The sequence below is a fragment of the Leuresthes tenuis genome, unplaced genomic scaffold (assembly GCF_036924035.1).
Source record: "Leuresthes tenuis unplaced genomic scaffold, fLeuTen1.0.hap1 SCAF_2, whole genome shotgun sequence".
NCBI classification, from domain to species: domain Eukaryota; kingdom Metazoa; phylum Chordata; class Actinopteri; order Atheriniformes; family Atherinopsidae; genus Leuresthes; species Leuresthes tenuis.
In genome coordinates, this window is record NW_027325356.1 from 24,397,790 (window position 1) to 24,416,800 (window position 19,011).

The following is a 19,011-nucleotide window of genomic DNA, read 5'->3' on the forward strand; positions in this document are numbered from 1 at the left end:
TTTTTCTCTTTAAAAAGGTACGCCGACAGTGAAACGGTACAATGAGAACATCTGGCACTGATAATAACGATCGTACTGGAGGTACTTTCAATGGCAGCTTTTAAAAGAAAGTAATCTTTCTGGGGAATGTGCTTTCATGAGGAGAGATGAGACAATTGATGCCACTTGTGTTGTATGTCAAATGTGAAGCTACTGCCAGAGTTTTTGTAGTCCCTCTTGTTTTATTCAGCTTTTACGATGCTGGAAGGCAGCTTGTGTTCCCAAATGGAGCGAACCTGACCAATCTCCTTATTTTCTGATTGATTTGTTTTCTTTTTTTTGGAGATTGTAAACTTAAATGAGGCTCCAGTCTTATCTAATTCTCGGAAAACTGGCAAATGAGTTCATTTTCCAAAATCTTTAACTTTTCAATGTGAGATTTTGGTACAGCCCTTACTCCACATCTGTCTTAGTACCAGCTGAAGACATTATAGGTTTCGCTGCAGCAGCCACAGACTCCCAACAGTTAACATGCATCATCAATAATACAAACAGTGTTTCGACTCTAAAGTGCACATTAAACGAGCAACATAAATAAGAGCAACATAAGTATCATCAAATATCAAGAGAGCCCTTTTAATTACTTGTGCAGTAGACAAAATAAGAAGAAAATACACAGTCATACACAAGTCATAGCAGAAACTACCAGATCACAGACCAGACTACCAGATGTCAAGTGTGCAATACACTTATTTACATAGAATACTCAACATCTGAGGGCCAACTTTTGGCTTGGAGAAAAAGGCTGACGTTTTTTGGAAATTTGCTTACTCACCTCACAGATTTAATACACAAGATATAACATTAACTATTCTGCTGAATGAGTCAGATTAAGAGACGCTGGTAAGCAGATATGGACAGAGCCGTGCTTGCTGTTTCCACCTCTTTCCAGTCTTGAAGCCAAGATAACCAGCTGCAGCTTCAAAGTAGCACCCATCATCGTGTTACTCAAAAAGAAAATGAATAAGGATGTTTTCTTGATTACTACACTGGAAATAACTTACTCGTGTCTATATAATCACACTGCAACTACAACTATCTGTGTCTGCTCAGTTAAAGCCCATCAGACACAGAACTGAAATGTAGTTGTGAGGCTACAAAGTCGACCACAAAATGTCTTGTGCTACATTCAGTCTGACCAGGTGAAGACATTCTTCTCCATCACAGCCCCGCCTGTTTGTCTCAGCGCTCAGCAGGCGTACGGAGGAGGTTTCTCGAAGGGGCTGTATGAGGATCCGTAGAGGACGGGAGCGTTGGGGGTCAGCATGTATCCTCCTGGTTCCTGGGTGGTTCCCTGTGGCTGTGTCTGGCTGGGGTTCTGAGACGGCTGCTGGCTCTGGTTCTCCTCGGAGGGGCAAGAGGTGGAGCCTCCCTCTGGGATCATCTGAGGAGTAGCAGGTGCCTGGTAGTTGCCGGTATGCTGTGGATGAGAAATGGAATGAAAAGATGCAACGATACGTGGAAGTGAAGCCAGAAATACCTAAAATCGCTTCTGATATTTTTATGTGAAGTGTGTTGGATGGTCGCTGGGGTAGTAGCCACAAAAATGTCAGTAAAGATTAGCCCCACATCAATTACCAGGGTGAGAGTCAAAATGATTTACTATAACTTAGACCAGGCATTCCTGTTTTCATTAACGATGAATTATTAACCATGGTTCTGTTCCAGTGACCAAGTAGACTGTACTGACCATGTGTGAGTCAGTTTAAACAACACCGGGACCATGTAATCGATGTTTAATCACATACTCCTCTGTACTGTCCAGTTTGCCTACCTGCATGGGTATGGGATAGTTTGGGTAGGCAGGCAGAGCCTGTCCTGGGGGGCAGAAGCCAGAGTAAGTGAGCATGTGCTGGTTGGGGTTGTACAGGATGTGAGGCGGTGGCGCCGGGCTGGGAGCAATCTGAGGAGTGGGCTTCTGCTGTAGGAAATGAATGAATTCAGTTTTAGAATAAATGGGAAACCATCAAAGAAGGCTGGAAGTAGTTGTCATATGAGGAGCATTCAGGTTAACAAAGTTAGATGAAATTTCTGCGTCTTTGAAACTGGCTACCTGACAAAAAAAGTCCTATGCTGACTCATCACTCGCAACACTGAAAAAAAAAGCTCTGGTGATGTAACTCTGGCTAGATATAGAAAACATGAACAACTCCAGTTTAAAATACAGAAAATTAGTAAGCTGATGCATCATTTTTTTGGTCTCACAAGGGACCCTTTCAGTTGCTATGTTGATCATTATCAGGCAGAGCGAGCAATTCAAGCCTCTGCTGTCATTAAAATAACCATTTAATACTCAAACTGGAAAGTCCTGAGCTTTACACACAGGCTGAAACAGATGTGAGGGAGTCTTCAAAGCCAATGGGCAGTAAGTAAAGGTCACAAGTATAATATAAAACCTTTATGGTTGCATGAACATCTGTGTCAGCCACATTTGATATTACAAGCCTTTATTTCACGCAAGACTGCCTTTAAATTTTCCCTCTTATGATTTCTGTGGTTTTTCACTTCAAAGAGCTCTTTTTATTGAAACCATTCCTGGCCTTCTGCTCACCATATCTTTGTATGCTCCGAGGATGGCGGCAGTGATGATGCCCAGGAACAAGCTGATCACATTGAGCACCACCGAGGCCCACAGCAGACGGTGCAGGTGGATCACATCCCAGCAGCAGCTGACCCCGGTGAACTCGTAGTAATGTGCGTGGTACTCTGTGCTGGAAGAGGGAGAAGGCAGCTGTGAGCCGGCGAGGCTTTTGATGTCATATCCTATATATCACTGCTATAAATTGCATAGCATGAATGATTTAGATTAAAAAATTCCCCCTTCACAGCAGACGGTGTGACCTGGCAGGAAAAGTACATCTGTTAGTAAGACGCCCCCCCTCCCCTTTAACTGCATCGGTCGGTAGGATAAGGAGGCCTGAAATGAGATGTCAGTGTTCGACTTGTTCAAATCAAAAAGTCAAAAATGTAACAAAAACTTAAATGTGTAATCTAATTCATTCAAGCCTTTATAAAAACTACAGTGGATTTTTCCGTGTTTCTACTGACCAACTTTACTGTAACGCACAAAGTTGTGAGAGAGGCAAAGAAGGAAAAACAGGTTAATCTTTGCAAACCACACCGTTCTGGAAGACTCTACAGACAGTTAAAAAGAAAACTATTACTCAATACAACATTGCAAAGAACTTTGGTCTTTCAGCATCTTCTGTGCCTAATTTTGTAAAATAAAATAAAAAATGTAGTTTGTCTGGGGTAAGCGTAAAGATGGGAACTGAGGTTGGAGCCCTCAGGCAGCAATGCACAAGAAACTGTCACAACACCAGTATAACGATATGGGCTCGAGAGTGTTTTGAAAAACCATTTTCAAACTTCTCCACTATCCAGAAATGTAACCTAAAACTAGTACATGAGGAAGAAGCCATATATCATATATCTCAGTTCTCTGAGAATGAGCTCGTCTCACATGGACAGAAAGACAGCGGACAGCTGTTCTGCGGTCAGTTTTAGTTTGCTTTTGGGGAAAATGCTTAAATGTCCCTCCTGCGGTCCAGATGTTTTCTACTGAAAATGCATGGAGCATCATGAAGAGGAGAATCAGAGAATAACAACCAAAAAACTGTTGAGTAGCTGAAATCTTGTTTTCAGCACGAATAAACACAGATTATTCTATGCAATCGACTGATAAGTGTAATTAAAGGACGGCTGTAGTTAAACAGTGGTAATTACGCCTCTGTCCCAGCTTTCTCTTCTTTTGATGCAATGAAGTTGGTTAGTGAAGACACTGAAAATCATTTCCTTTGTACTTGTTTCTGTTAAATAAAGGTTAAACAAATGTTTCAAAACTACAGATTTACCTGTTTTGTATTCTTATCTCCTTAACTGTGATTGAATAATAACAATAATTTAAATCTATTGCGCCCGCTGTCCACTGCACACCACAGGATTTATTTGAATCTCTCCAAACCCTCCGTCACTCACTTTTTAACAAAAAATCTTCTTGACTGTTCAACTCATTAGGCATCCACTTTAAATCCTTCTGATGCAAGGACAAGCCTAAGCTGTTTGTGTTCTTACAAACTAAAACACAGTGTAAAGGACATGGAAAGTGGAGTTAAAGTATTAAATCTTCCAGGTCCAAACTGAGTTGTGAGATGCTTCTTTATCCAAAGTCACACAGTTTAATGTGGTTCAGACGTGACAGAACGTCTCACCTCTCACAGTTGTACAGGTAGCAGCAATAGCAGGTGTTGCTCCTCAGTTTCAGCTTGCATTCTTTGTTGAAGGAACGGCACGTCACCTGCAGAGATAGTTGATACAAGTTAAAAAGGGTCATGAATCCTGGGACAACAACCTGAGGAGCAGGAGTTTGAACAAAAGGTTTCGGTTTAGGTTTAAATTAATTTACGAAACTGCCACTGGGATGTGCGTCAGTTAGTCTGTGCAGTAGCATTATTTGACCACTAGATGGCAGCACATGCACTGTTAATCTCAGAATGAAGCACGAACAGCTGGAAAAATCAAAACAAACTAATGAAACATACATATTTCCTTATTTTGAAGTGCTTTATTTTCTCAAATATTTATTCATAATGATACTAGACAGACAAACATATCAGCTGTTTACAAACAATGTATATGGATGAGAATCACCTCTGTATAATAGCTGTCGTAGGCATATCCCGATCCACTGCTGTAAAAGTCACACATGTCCTCCTGCAAGGGCCTTATGTCCTGAAAACAGAAGATCCGTGACACAAGTTACATACATGAGACTCAATACGGATATACACATTCAGATTAAATCTCTGTGACTTTGTGGTGTCAGCTTTGGTCTTTTTGTTGACCACAAAGCACCACGTGAGTCTGAATCCTGCCTCGTGTCATGTTCCTCTTCCTCTGAAGTAGAGAGGTTTTACAACATGTTTCTGCACAAGGCTGCCCACTGCACTGGACTACAAAACCCACCACATTAAACCTCACTGAGCTTTATGCAACCTGAAAGGTAATTAAAGATCATTTCACATTCCAAATCCTGAATGTGCAATAAATATGACTTTTATGGTAGCGAGAGCACAAAATGAATATATCTGCAGAGGTTTGATAGCCCTGCTGATCAATATCGGGGACTCTGTCCAACTTCTAAACTCTCCGATGTCTGTTAAAGTGGAGACGATGACCTTATCAGACCTCTACCTTTTATTTCTTCATCCAAATAAAGAGAAAACTGGATTCCCCGTGTACCAGTTTAGTCTTTGAGTGAATAAAATCTAGAGTTTGCCCCTTAATTTACAGTAAATTTGTTTGCATTGAAGTCTTTTGGCAGACGTTACTGGGCTCTTGTCTGTTGAATCTTTCAGCAGCTCTCTGCACTTCGAGCTTTTAGATTAGTTCATCTGATCTGTCACCCGCATTTCCTGATCCGATCAGCGTGTCTGTCTGAGTCTTGACCTGCATTTCAGTAGCAAAAACCTGCCTGATTCATGTGTGATTATATTTCACCTGATTTTTTTTTTTCTTCTGAATTTTCAGCACAGGTGTGAGTAAATACGCGCCATACTTACAATGAACTCTGAAGCGATGATCCCATCCACAATGGCACAGAAGAAAGACGCAATGACTCCGATACTGATGAAGATTATTGCGGCAACAAGCTTAAACAGAGATGGAGGAAGGGAAAAAACTGAGATTGCAAGAAACGTAAGCAAAATGAACCATTAGCTACCTACAGAGTCAGTTGCACAGCTTGTGTTATGGATTGGAAACAGTGGTGTGAACACATAAACTTTACAGTAAATCAAATGAAAAATAAATTGAAATAAATCAGTTTATATCAAAAGGGTGGAATCTAAAAATATCAGGGTTTTGAATCATATAATTCACCATATAATTCAATTCACAGCATCATTTTCCGGAATACTTAACATGCAGAGCTGCATCATGTACGGAAAAAGTCAAGATTTGATCATACACAAGCTTGGTGTCTTTGCTGGTGTTTGCCCTGATTGGTCGTCTGCAGCATCTGGGCTGCAGGACGATAAAGGAAATGTACGACTCCTTTCTCTGCCAACACAGAGGAGGTTAGTGGCTGATTTACAGGCATGAGCCCACGAGCAGGACAGAGGGACGACCTCTGGTATCTGCAGGGTCAATCTCATTCCCTCAATCTGACTCACAGAAATCCAAGTTGTTTTCTACTCCAATCACCGATCAGTAACCTTAAACTTGAACTTTTCAAACAAGCTGAACTATGTCACAAACCCCTGTGTCTTCCACTGTAAGACACAGTAATTTTCTTATATGACCCACTCAGCCCAGCTGGCGGATCGCAGATGTTTGATCATAAAGTTTATCACTCAGCACCAGTTACTGACGGTTCAATCACCCCTTCAGGACCAAAGCCAGTTTTTTTTTTTTTTTTTTAAATTCCATTTGAATTTGTGGCATAGACACAGGTGATTTTTTTCAGGTCAGAGACGTTTCTTCTGAGGATTATTTATCCAATGTCCTAAACTTTAGGCAACAAGTTTTGACAACAAAAAAAACTAATGTTTTGCTTAAGAAATTAGAAACTAGTTTGCATCAATTGCTGAGGTCCTTTCAGCTGCATTGTTTATGTTATTGTGTTATTAAGTCCAAATGGCTTTTATGTCATATTTAATTTGATCCTGTCAGTTCAAATATGCATTAATAAGCGAAACCATAATTTGAAAGTAAATATAATCATTTTGGAGTATATTGTCTTTCTTTAGATAAGAATATTGTATAGAAGATGTGAGGGTGATCAGTGGCATATAAACTGGGTGAGTAGTAGGAGGTCCTGCACACCTGTCCAGGTGTTTTCACTTCCTCTGGCTGATAAGACCTCTGCTCACTAAGAAGTTGGTAGGTGCTGTGGTGAAAATAAGGTGATGTTTTGTCTGACTGTGGTCAACCAGCCCACAGTGGGTATCAGGAATGATGGTAAACCTCCAGGTAATGGAGATCTTTTGGTGAACTGCACTTCAATTGTGTCACAGCTTTCGAGTTTTACCGCAGACAGTCCAGTACATTTTAATCGATGACAACAAGTGTTTTTTCTTTTTTGTTTTTTTAATTGTTGTCATTTCAAGTCTCCATTTCAAATCTGTGGTTTACAAAACAAACCAGGAGTCAGATTTTGGCAGGGCTGAGCTGTGAGAAAAAGCCTCTGTCTCTGGACCTCCGAATAACAGCCGTACTTATGTGGTTGGTTTGGTTCAGGCGGAACTGTAGAAAGGTATAACAGGCCTATCCATGTTCTGTGTCATCCTTTCTTTTCACACTATGTCCTGTGAAAGGATAAATCCCCTTAAACCCTAAACCTAACCTGACCATTCAGGTTGTCAGTGACCTGCTATTTATTTACCACACAGTTATGTTGTTTAAGGCTTTTTTATGTAAATTTTACAAGAGATGAGCCATGGTCCAATTTTTTTATTGAGTTTTCATTTTATTTTATTTTTTTCCTGCTTTTAAACAGCTAGACGCACAAACCTGCGTGTAATGGAACATGCGTGTCCGCCTTAGCATTTGTCTTTTAGAAAGGAAAAATGTAAGTTACAAGCTCAATTTAGGTTCATTTCTTTGTATCAGATATAAACATGGCTGTTCAGCAAAGTGGTGTGAAGATTTAAAGCAAACTGATGTGACAGAACTGTCAAACAAATGTGAAAGGAATATTAAAACAAGATTTTTAAAATGAATTTTCCTCAGGAAAGGGAATAAAGAGCCAGGCTGGGAAAATGAGATTTTTCTGGCAGGCTTTATCTGCCACTGGTCCAGACTCCTCACTTCATTAGCGGTTCAAATGATTCTGATTTTATGAGCTGCAAGTAGGAGATGAAGCCAGCAGCAGAGACAATAGAGCCTGACAACTGCATTACTTCACATTACCTTGGCACCAGCTGCCAGCACATAAAACATTCACACCACCCAAACCCCCAAAGCTCCGATAATATTGAATAATCATATACTGTAAAAACATTAAGGACTTACACTGTAGATCATTTCCCTGCTCTCAGCAGTCGTGCCAATGACTGTGGTTCCAATTTATGCTTTTTACTTTGACTAGACTATATTTGCAAGTACATTTTCAAATTCCTAAATCATCTTTAAAAAAAAGCCAATATTTCTCTGTACTGAGTAGGATTCATAGTGAAGGAATTTTTTTATAATGAATCATTTCTACATGAATGTGTCAGGCCCCACACAATCCTCTTCTGTTATCACTTAAAAGTTCACATTGCTAACGCGTTCCAAATAAACCTAAATCTAAAACCATTGTTTCTCATCCATGTATACCTGAGCGTTCTGGTTGTTTTTTTACTTTATTCAATCTTTTTTTATATCATAAGGGCAATAGATATTAAGATAAGAGGTGTAAGAGAGATATGGCATGCAGCAAATAGCCTGCTAGGATTTTTAATCTGGTGTTTGTGATGAGAGCTCTTTCATCATTATGCTAAGAATGAGATTATTTTCATGTTACACTAAGAGAAAACAGATGCCCTTTACAGCAAAACAAGTGAAAAGTGTGAAGCTAAACCATAAAACTGCAGAAGGAAACTGCACATGTAATACAGCCGATGGCTGTACAGTGATTTAGATGATTTTGATGTACGATCTTTCCAAAACATCTTCGTATCATTGCAGCAATAGTGAAGTCACAACTTTGTTTTACATATCTATATAGACTACCTGACAAACAGACCACAGTTTGTAAGACTGGATTATGTGTCTCAGAGGGAGGTCAGCAGCTCGGGAGCACCACAGGGGACTGTACTCTCACTGGTTCTCTTTACTCTGCACATCTCAGACTTCCAGTAAAGCTCAGAGTCCTGTCATCTCCAGAAATACTCAGATGACTCTGCAGTGGTTGAGTGTATCAGTGATGGACGAGAGGCTGAGTACAGGGAACTGGTCTACCGATTTGTGGGAACAATCATCTCATGTTGAACTTGAACATGGAAGTCAGGAGGAACAGGGAAAAGCCAAACACTGTGTTCATCCTGGGAAAAGATGTAGATGTGGTTAACGAATACTTGCACCTGGGAGTTCACCTGGACAGCAGACTGGACTGGAAATGCAACACCAAGGCTGTCTACATGAAAGGGCAGAACAGACTTTACTTCTTGAGGAAGCTAATGTCCTTCAATGTCTGCGCCAAGATGTTGTATGTCCTCTACAAGTCTGTTCGTGGAGAGTGCAATCTGCTTTGCAGCCATCTGTTGGGGCAACAGCATCAGAGCCGGAGACTCAAAGAAACTAAAAAAACTGATAAAGAAGGCTGGATCTGTGCTGGGGACTGCTCTGGAGCCCGTGGACCTGGACAAATTGCTGAACATCAAGAACAACACTGCCCATCCTCTTCATAACACTGTGCTGGGTGTTGAAACAACGGCGTGCGATAAGTATGTGGCTTGCAGGAGTTTACCTCTCTTATTGCAACAGTTCAGCACGTTCACATTGCTTAGATGTCAACCCATGTCAAACCCCCTTATTTTTCTAATCACCCCTGTTTGTTGGAATGTTAGCTAAACTCGTTGTGCATCAGCTGATCAGTAAGAGGAACCTCTTGCATGTTGTCACATTAGAAGCGGTTCAATGAGACTGAGGCCATTTCCTCAATTAAAATAGTTAAAAGTGAGTTCAGAGCATTTGCAGGGCTTTTCTTTTGAATGCCACACTTCTTCTTCATTGCAGTTTTATGGGCGCTTTAATGACTACTTACAAATTAAGCCTTTTGGCAAAAAAAAAATAAGCATTTTGTTTAATTACCCAGCAAATAGTTACAAGAAAAGCAGAAACAATTGGTCTGTTTGCCTCTTTTCCCTTACCTATCTTTGCTTTCTCTTATGATTTTAAAGTTATACTGGACTTTGATTTTTTTTGTTTTATTCACATTAGATGTTTAAACTGTAACTTTAAATAATGTATTATAATACATTTTCCTGCTTTAATAAACTGTTACAGAGCATTTTGTATCCAAAACCTGTACCTGTAATTGAGTATTTTTTTTTGTTGTTTTTGGCTTTTTAGTATCTTTAGTAAAGGCACAATGGCAAGGAAAGACAAAGAAACACAAAATAGAACTTTTACATTACTGACAAATAGATAAAGACACAAGGAGGAATTTTATAGCCTTACTAAAGATCCCTATCAGGTTATGTAACCAGAATCGCTGACCGCTGCAAGGTCTTCCTCCTGTGCTCAGTGGTCCAGTGTCCAATCATCACCATCGCTAGATACACTGCTAATAAGAAATGATTGTGGCATGGCTTGTCGGGTAAAATACAGCCTGTTAAAGGTTCAACTCCAAACGGCAAGGTGACCATGAGGACTGCAGTGTGTGAGATACGGGCTCTAACTACAGGAGCTGCTGCTGGAGGAGAGAACATGAGCTACATGAAGCGTTTAGTCATAAAGAAATCTTAGAAAGTATCGGTGCAGCAAAATCTGCTATCGGAGAGGCTCGTGAGAATAGATATATAGGTCATTTTTCTTCCTTTTGTTCTTGTTTCTTTTAGAGAAAGGATGTCATGGTCCACAATCCTCCCAAAACATCAGACATGGCACTGTGCAAGTCATTAAGATTTGTAAAGGTTCATTTAAGAAATATCCGTGTCCACTGTGAGGGCTGGTCTCCGTAACATTAGTGATACGGCCCAGTGCTTTAGAAAAAGACACCAGTTTAACACTAATGTGTGTTGGGGAAGAGGAATTTATCTGTTTTCCAGCGCAGTAAAATGCATAGGGTCTGATTATTACATGCTGAATGAAATTATAAAGATTTTTTTCCTTTGCCTTTTTCCTAACCTTCCTCTCTCACTTCCCTTACTTGACTTCCTTCCTCATCATTATTGGCTCTTGCTTTCCACCCCTGTAACACATGCATTTGCCTGATTAGGCACTCACCTGATGGCACCATTTAACGATTGCACAGTGTTTCACTGATGCTTTTCACCTTCACATGGGGCAGCCACTTCAGTTCTTTTATTATGTCTTTGGTTTAGGGCTTTTCTCAGCCTTACAGTATGTCTGAGTTAAATACACGAGCTGAATGTGAACTATTGATTCATAATTATTCATTAGCCCTGTTTCACATGTACAGCCCATGTGTGTTTGCACTCCTTTATTTATAGCTCACACGAACAATGAATGCTTTAACAGAATGAATCTTGCTCAGAAGAACATAATTTGAGTGTCTGATTCCTTTGTTCTGATCAGATGATAGTCAACATCCAACCAAATTGCTGTCTGCAGACACTTACTTTGGATCGCTGATCTTAGTTAAAGCTATCAGTCTAATCAATAATGGAGACTCAAAGACATCAAAGACATGCTCTCCTGTGCCTCTACATTGTTTGTTTACTCATTTTATTGAGACAAAGATGGTCAGTGTATTTCATTAATCTAGTCAATTCATTCTGATAATTCTTTGCTACATTTTTGCTTCTGAACTAAAAAAAAACATTTTGTTGTTCAGCTCCTCAAATATATATATATATATATATATATATATATATACTTTGTGTTAAAAATGTAAAGCTAACAGAAATGTTAGTCAAGTCAGTTCAGTTATAGAAATCAGAGAGAGGGAAAATCATTTACAGTTAGAGACAACTATTAAGTTTTTTACATATTCTTTTTTACTCTTCTTTTGTAACATTCGATAAGTACTTTTTTGTCAGTTTTGTCAGTTTGTCAGAAACTTCAATCTGTGCTGTGTTTGCTTTGCATTACTTGATCATTTTTCTTTCCGCTGTCTTGACTGGATACATCAGAATCACCTGAAATATTCCTTATATTCTCCATTACATTTTTCCGAGGACCAAAAGAGTTGAGCGATCCAGGAAGCGAGACAAGCTCGAGAGCTCTCGGGTGTCCACAGCATTGTGGTATGCTTAGTTGTTCTTTAATGAGCGGCTTCACTGTGAGAGCCAGCTCTCATGTTACAGTGTGAGCTTCAGATTCAGATGGGAAGAATTAGACACCTGTGTGAGGCCAAACACCGTGCCTCTGAGGAGACACTGTAGACCAGCACTTGTGTGGCGACAGTCACGCTATTAAAGTTTAAAGGGAGATGGGAGAGATGCCACAGAGGCAGACAAGATGTAACAGGTTGTTGTCTTTCCTCTGCGTTCACACGTTTAAACCCATGTGGGAAACACAAACTCGTAAATTCCCTCTGAATATAACCTAACCTTTATACTGTACAATGTCAGCTCTATGCGGACACAAATGCTACATCCCTACTCAGGCATAAACAGCATCTTGGTCTCACTGAAGATTGGATTAGACAGTACATATAATGTAAGCCAGGCACACGACACCCTGGACGCCACATGAAAAATTCACAACACACAAAGTCATGCACCACGGTCATGTTGACAGGCGCAGGGAACACACCTCTTTCACACCAGGCCTGTCTTAAGAAAATGTTTATTGAGATGTAAAAATGATAATGACAATAGTTATCATGCTGAACTTTATCATCTTCTGTTCTTTTGTTTTGTTGTTGTTGACTTTTATTTTGCTTTAGTTAGTATAACAAGGAGTTAATGATAGTTAATGATATTACCAAAACCATAGGTTTGTGTTTTGGACACATAAGTCACGTCTTGGATATGCTCATATAAATATTGATGCTTTCACAACAGGTCAGATTAGTCACTATTACTTTTTAAAGTTTAGCAAAATTGGCCATTAGTCAAGTGCTGCTTCTCTTGCTACTTTTGTAAAGCTCTTTCATTCTTTAGTCTGGATGTTTTTAGACTTATTTTTCCATTCTCATTTTTTAACTCATACATTTTTTTCTTATTCTTATTATTCAATGGTATATAAATGTAGACTTACCAAGCTAACTTTAGCCAAACGTATCTGAGAAGCAAGAAAAACAGTTAAGAGCTGCGTCATTTCTACTTTTAAAGACTCAGGTATTTGGGAATGATGCTTCAACAGCAGGCTGAAATAAGGTAAATGTTTCCAAATCGAACAAAGCTGTTGTCTGCATATTTTATCTTTTCCAAACCACATTATATTCTTTATTAGTATGGAAGCAGCAACATTTATCTATCTGCATAAATACCGTCAGGTTGAGTTTTCAGGTATTTTAATGGATAGATTGTCTCTAATCTGCGTTGAAAATAAAATTCTGACCCTTAAATCTTTAATTCTGGGTCCTGTTGTCAATCACTTTAAGATCTAAACGATAATAGGGTCCATTGTCACAGACTGTAGGAATCTGAAGGGGAGATTGCTTTTGTGAAACAGCCACAAAGTAATCCAACGGGCAGTTATCCATGTAAAAGTGAGACTGGTTTGACCACTGACAAGCTCAGATTGTTAAGAAGTGTCTTTGGGAGTAATAAATTAGCCTGGACTAAAATGTTGTTGTAAGGGGTGTGTGGCACATGGCCATTAATTATAATCCTCTTACTTACAGAATGCTTTTCAGTTGCCCCACCGGCATACATATCAGGCAACAAATTAGTGAATGGTGAGTAATGTTGTGAGGGAACATTTCATCCACTTCATGAGAGAAGTTGAAACCGTTTGAAATGGTGTAAAGAAATTATGAATCGTTGAGGATCAGTGTTTTGGTTGCATGTCATATTGTAAGCATCTTGCTGGCTCTTTTATATGCATGAATCCTGCACATTGGGAATATCTTTTTTATTCACATATTGTAAGACTATCCTCTAAAGTAATCTCTGTCCATTTCTACTTGATATAACCAAATGTAAAATGTGAGTGGAGCTGGTTTATGGGAGCCAGTTGATCATTGTATGGGTCTATGTTGTTTATGCTGTTCCTTGGCACCATTATTCGATTTCAGCCAGTAAGATTTACTCTCCTTTCCTGTTTCTGTTTCCTTTCACCATCAGATTGGACTGTTCTGACCAACTTTCTATTCAAATAAAAGAGAAGATAATCAGGGAGTCGTGATAGTACCATACACAGGTAATTAGATTGTTCCTCCTCCGTCCCAGTGACCATCAGATATTTTAAACTTCAAGACACTTCCACATCCACTTTAGTTCAGAGACTGGTGGCAATGCCTATCTTTTATTTCCAGGCAATGATCTGATCTTTTCCAGAAGAGTTTTTCCATTTGAAAGAAATACAACTATTGTTATCTAACATCATCGTAGCAAAATAATAAGAAAATATCATGATATTTTAAGTTTATATCTTTGTTGAAATGTGAAATGTATCTTTCTTCTTTTAACTATTGGTTATTCTCTTACTTTCTATATTGTAGTTTAGGCATAGATGTATTCAGGGATGAAGGAAAAATTAAGGGATGTTGGTAGCCAAAAACAGTGTCTATGGCTTATTTCCCTGCCATTTCAACCGTCTTCCCCATTTTGTGTCTGTATCATCACTTAATCTTTCCTGTAAAGGAAAGTAATAAAAAAAGAGGATATGTAACAGTAAATTGAGAAAAGGTCATAACATTACTTTTCTCCATCGATTCAAGACACAGTTTGTACAATTGGATGTGTGGATCATAATAGGACAAATTCAGTGGTGAAAAACAGGTTTCTATGTCACTGGTGTCCTCTTCAGACACAGTTAGTATCACTGGGTTTCAAGTACTGTGAATCTGATACTGACTACTTGAGTAACACAGAACAGCTTCTGGTTGCCTCTGGCTGCTCAACTGATTGTTGTCACAAACTGGTTGATATTGGCTACAGATTGATTGGGAGTCAGTTCATAAGTGTGGCCTGCTGTTAAACTGTTTTAACAGGCCAGCTTTCTGAGCCCTAATCTTTTCAGATGGGCTTCTCTTGAGTTGTTAACGTGATCATTTTTCGAATCCCCTGTTGTACTGAGAAAATATTCTGATGTTATTTATGTTCTTGTCTAAAATAAAGGAGCGCTGTCACCAACTGGCCAATACTAATGCAATTTTCCTTTTTGTCCAGAGAAAAAATCACCCAACCACAAATCCAGTCACGTACGCTGACCTGGGCAGAAAGACCATGAAGTCATTAGGCCGCCATCGAGTAATCTGATTTGTGTCTTGCTCACAACAGAGCAATTTCCCACAAAACAGTTTAGCGAATTTGCAAAGTCTGTAATATAATCCTGTAATTTATGCCATATATTTCCTGATTTCCAGGAACAGAACCTCATTTTTAGCCAATGATTGTTTCATAGCTCAAAGCACTGCAAGAGGTCACCTTGACACAGAACAAGCAGTTGAATACAGTGTTGTATGACATTGCACAATTGATGTTGTCATGGTAAGTCTGTAAATCATTAAACATCTGTGCATCTTTTTTATTGCTGTATTCAAACTGAGCTCTTCAAAAGAGGACATATTATAAAAAAAAAAACTTTTTCTATGATTAAAAGCATATGTTTGAGCGTCAGAAGTGAGACAGTCTCTTTGTTTGCGTCCACCTTAGTCTGAAAATACATTATTCAGTTAGCTATTCAGGTTTGCGAGGTATTGTTACATCACAGCACCAGCTCAGGGTGGAATTAGTTAGCCTTCTCATATTTATCTCCCACCACAACTTCAAATCATGTTGGATTCACTGTATCTTGTAAGGGGGAAGTTAAAGCTCTTTTGAATTTAATAGGAAATTCTCATAATTATTTACAGTGGCTGGAAAAATCATTCAACCCCCATTACATTGGTCTTTCCATGCAAAAGGGGTTTAAATTATTTTTCCTGGACATAGCATTTAGTTCACTAAACTAATACTCTATCATTACTTTACCTAATGTTTAAAATCCTGACCAGAAAACCTGACTTTTTGTTTGCTGTTTTCTTTGATTTTGAATCACTTTCAAATTTTAATTTTCCACTCAGAAGTTCCTTATTCCCATTTGGTATTGAAAGCAGCATCAACAGCACATTGTCATTTGTATCCCAATTTCCCATGTTTCACATGTTAGAGCAAAGATTTACCACAAAGAAGAGTCAAGTCACTTACTCCTCCTAAAACCTGCCGCTATGAACCGGGGTATTAGAACGTGTGTTGAAACGGCAGAATTTCGTCCAAACTGTGTCACAGACGCTTCTGAGGAAATCATGTAATCCAGGAAAAAAGATAGCATATGATAGTAAACTCTGAAAGTTAAGGAAGGATCCTTAAAGGCTACATTCCTGGGATGTCAGCTCTTGTCAGAAAATTCTTGTCAGAGGATTTTTTTCAGCGTCAAGGATCCTTTGAAGGACTTGTGACTCGGTGAAATTTCAAGGATGCATCTGTATCTCCTCAATTCTCTCAAAACATCCATGATTCTCTGTGCGCATAAAAGACGACGCAGACAGACAGATGATTTGAAGTTGTCACAATGTGCATTTGAAATTGATTTGTTTTCACAGTATTTGTTTTTCCCATGGACTTGCTGGCCTCTTAATGTGTTACATCAAATGGCAGCAATGTATAAATTACCAGTATAATTTAATGTGTAAGCTAACAACTAGAAGCTATTCAACAGCCCTGTCAGTTCCTCTGCTCTTTCTGTGTGTAAGGGGGATAAACAGGATGTTGCAACTAGATTGGAAAGATCAAAGATAAAATATATATTGTTAGTTATATAGAAGATATTTAAATAAATTACGTATATTTAGGGTTCCCGGAAGATATTTTTGCAACCATGTCTGCAGCAGTTTTGACATTTTTGATCCACAATTGAATTATTTTTGTTGTCTGAATTAAGACCAGAAAGGTCTTGGATCTGATCAAACAAACAAATTATCATTAATATTCAATTCTGACTGAAAGTCAGATGCTTAGACTCACCATAGGTCTGCGGTTTTCCACCAGATGGATGCCAACGATGCCCAGAAATGCTCCAAAACTGAGCTGGAGACACAAATAGATCAAAGCGGAGGACACTAGATTAAATGTTAAGGTTTAGCTGAGGAGCAGCTGAAAAACAATGCACATCATGCCTCAGTTGTAAAGTGTTAGGGCACAGGAAATAATAAAGATTATGAAGGAACTGTCACTCACTGTGATACCGGGATAATATCCAGAGACGGGCACGTTGTCGGTGCGGGTGGCCGAGATCAGACCCACGGTCAGCACCACCAGAGCCAGAGCCAGCAGGGACACGGTGACCCACAGAGCCGTTTTCCCCCTGCGGATGTACAGAGCTGAAAGGGAGGAAGACACAGCTGCTTTACAGTCAGTATCCTCTTTGTCTGAACCCCCAGAACCCAGTTCTGATTTTAAAATCCAAATATAAATCTCCCACGTGTTGAAATCATTTGACCACATCCAAAAATGTAAAAGCTCCTCATTTAAAATCTAACAAAAAATGTCTTCTCTTAAGATCAAAAGTATGAAATATGTGAGTAAAAATCCCATGAATGTTTCAGTGGTTTCTTTCACGATATTGTCTCTCTGCGGTGTTGATTGTAATTGATTTATAGTGTAACATCATATTTGCTTTCTTATTATTATAGTTTGTCATCAGCAGCCTGCAGGATTCTTTCTGATCACTGCACGGTTCTTACTGAGAGGTTTATCAAACAGCTAACAAATAAAGGTCTGTCAAATGAATGCAGTGGAGAGTTACAGAAACTGTACTCTTGTGAAGTTGAGGTACACAGCAGCATGAAAGCCAAGCACTCAGTAAATGTACCCACACCTGTTGGAGAAGCTTGGCTTCGGAGAACTCTTTAAAGTCTTTTTGCTCACATATGTATCGTCACTCATTCAGAAGCACACTTTCTATACAGACAGCAACACCGACCTGAAGCATGCTATAAACAAAATATGTTCAAATTCATAAAGGATTCTGACTTCACCTGCATGGTCCAGTGGTTCTGTGGCTGTTTGCCGAGTCGTCTGTGGGGTTTCAGGCTGCTGCATGTTAACCCAGTCCGGATGAATTAGCTCTGAAATACGAACACAGAACAGGCGTCTCTTGTTATGTCTTAATGGAGGTGGCTTGTTCTCCTGTTGATTCAAAATAATTTCTCCATCCTTCTCTATGTCACAGGTGGGTTTCGTCTTCACAATCCACTGATTTGTCTGATGATCGAGGGAGAGGTTTCGTAGAAATTTTGAACACAGCTGACTCTGTCTCTGAGCTCAGGAGGGTTCAACTTTACTTGAAGCCTGGGAGGAAGAGCCAGAGAGAGGGAGAGACCAATCAGCTCTCCGTTTTCACCTAACTGATAAATTATTGAATGATCTATCTTATGTAAGTTTTAAACCATTTCAATTTGATTAATGTTGAAATTACTTAGATAATTTGCGTAAGCTCTATAGACTGTGTCATTAAATAATGGGCATGGTAAGTTTAATGGGGTTTTAATGTGTGCAGGCAGCAAGATGCTTGACCAGTCGTGATGCTGCAGAGACGATGTGGAAGAAAAATTATTATGAGTGCAGCGCCCTCTGCTGGATAAAACAGGCCCCACGCCTCGTCTTCTTTCTTCAGATTCTCTGATAGTCATCCTGTTTGTGTTTTTTTTTCCTTTTCTATTAGAAGTACAACGACAAATAAAAGGTTGGGACAGCATGGAAAAAGATTGTCAAAGAAAATGAAGACATGAAAACACAGTGGTTCTTAGGTTCACTTAAGCTTATATTTAATTCTAGATTGTTTGAACCTGAGATATTTCATGTTTTGTCTTGTCTGTTTAATCTAAGTTGTTAACTGACATTCATGTTTGCATGTCTGGTCCGCAGCACATTACAAAAAACATTTGGGAGGGGGGCCTGCCCGCAGTCCTGACTGGTCCACATAAGAGGTGTGGAGAAATGAAATGAAATGAAAAATGTGAAATAACCCCTTGAATTCTTCAGCGCTCACTATCCTCAATACCAGAACTTCTTTTAATGCTTGAATGGCAACATCATTAAGTGGTAAAAGCTTCCAGGTATTTCAGGCCTGGACTGTGTTGCAGGGCTGAAATGCAGGAATTCATTAAGTGTTATGCATGGATTATATAGTATTTAACAGATGTGAGTA

At 39.2% G+C, this 19,011-nt stretch overlaps 1 protein-coding gene across 1 annotated transcript; it reads right to left on the reverse strand.

Moving 5' to 3' along the window:
- Nucleotides 1-621: 621 nt before the first annotated feature.
- On the reverse strand, nucleotides 622-18,018 carry LOC140302447 (transmembrane protein 255B-like). The gene is made up of 9 exons (XM_072381270.1): nucleotides 17,840-18,018; nucleotides 17,040-17,182; nucleotides 16,827-16,889; nucleotides 5,601-5,690; nucleotides 4,677-4,770; nucleotides 4,251-4,347; nucleotides 2,591-2,750; nucleotides 1,814-1,960; nucleotides 622-1,459 (listed from the first exon to the last, which is right to left on the reverse strand). Exons 1-9 carry the CDS (start codon nucleotides 17,901-17,903, stop codon nucleotides 1,229-1,231), a joined length of 1,089 nt encoding a protein of 362 aa, XP_072237371.1. The 5' UTR covers nucleotides 17,904-18,018; the 3' UTR covers nucleotides 622-1,228.
- Nucleotides 18,019-19,011: the final 993 nt, after the last annotated feature.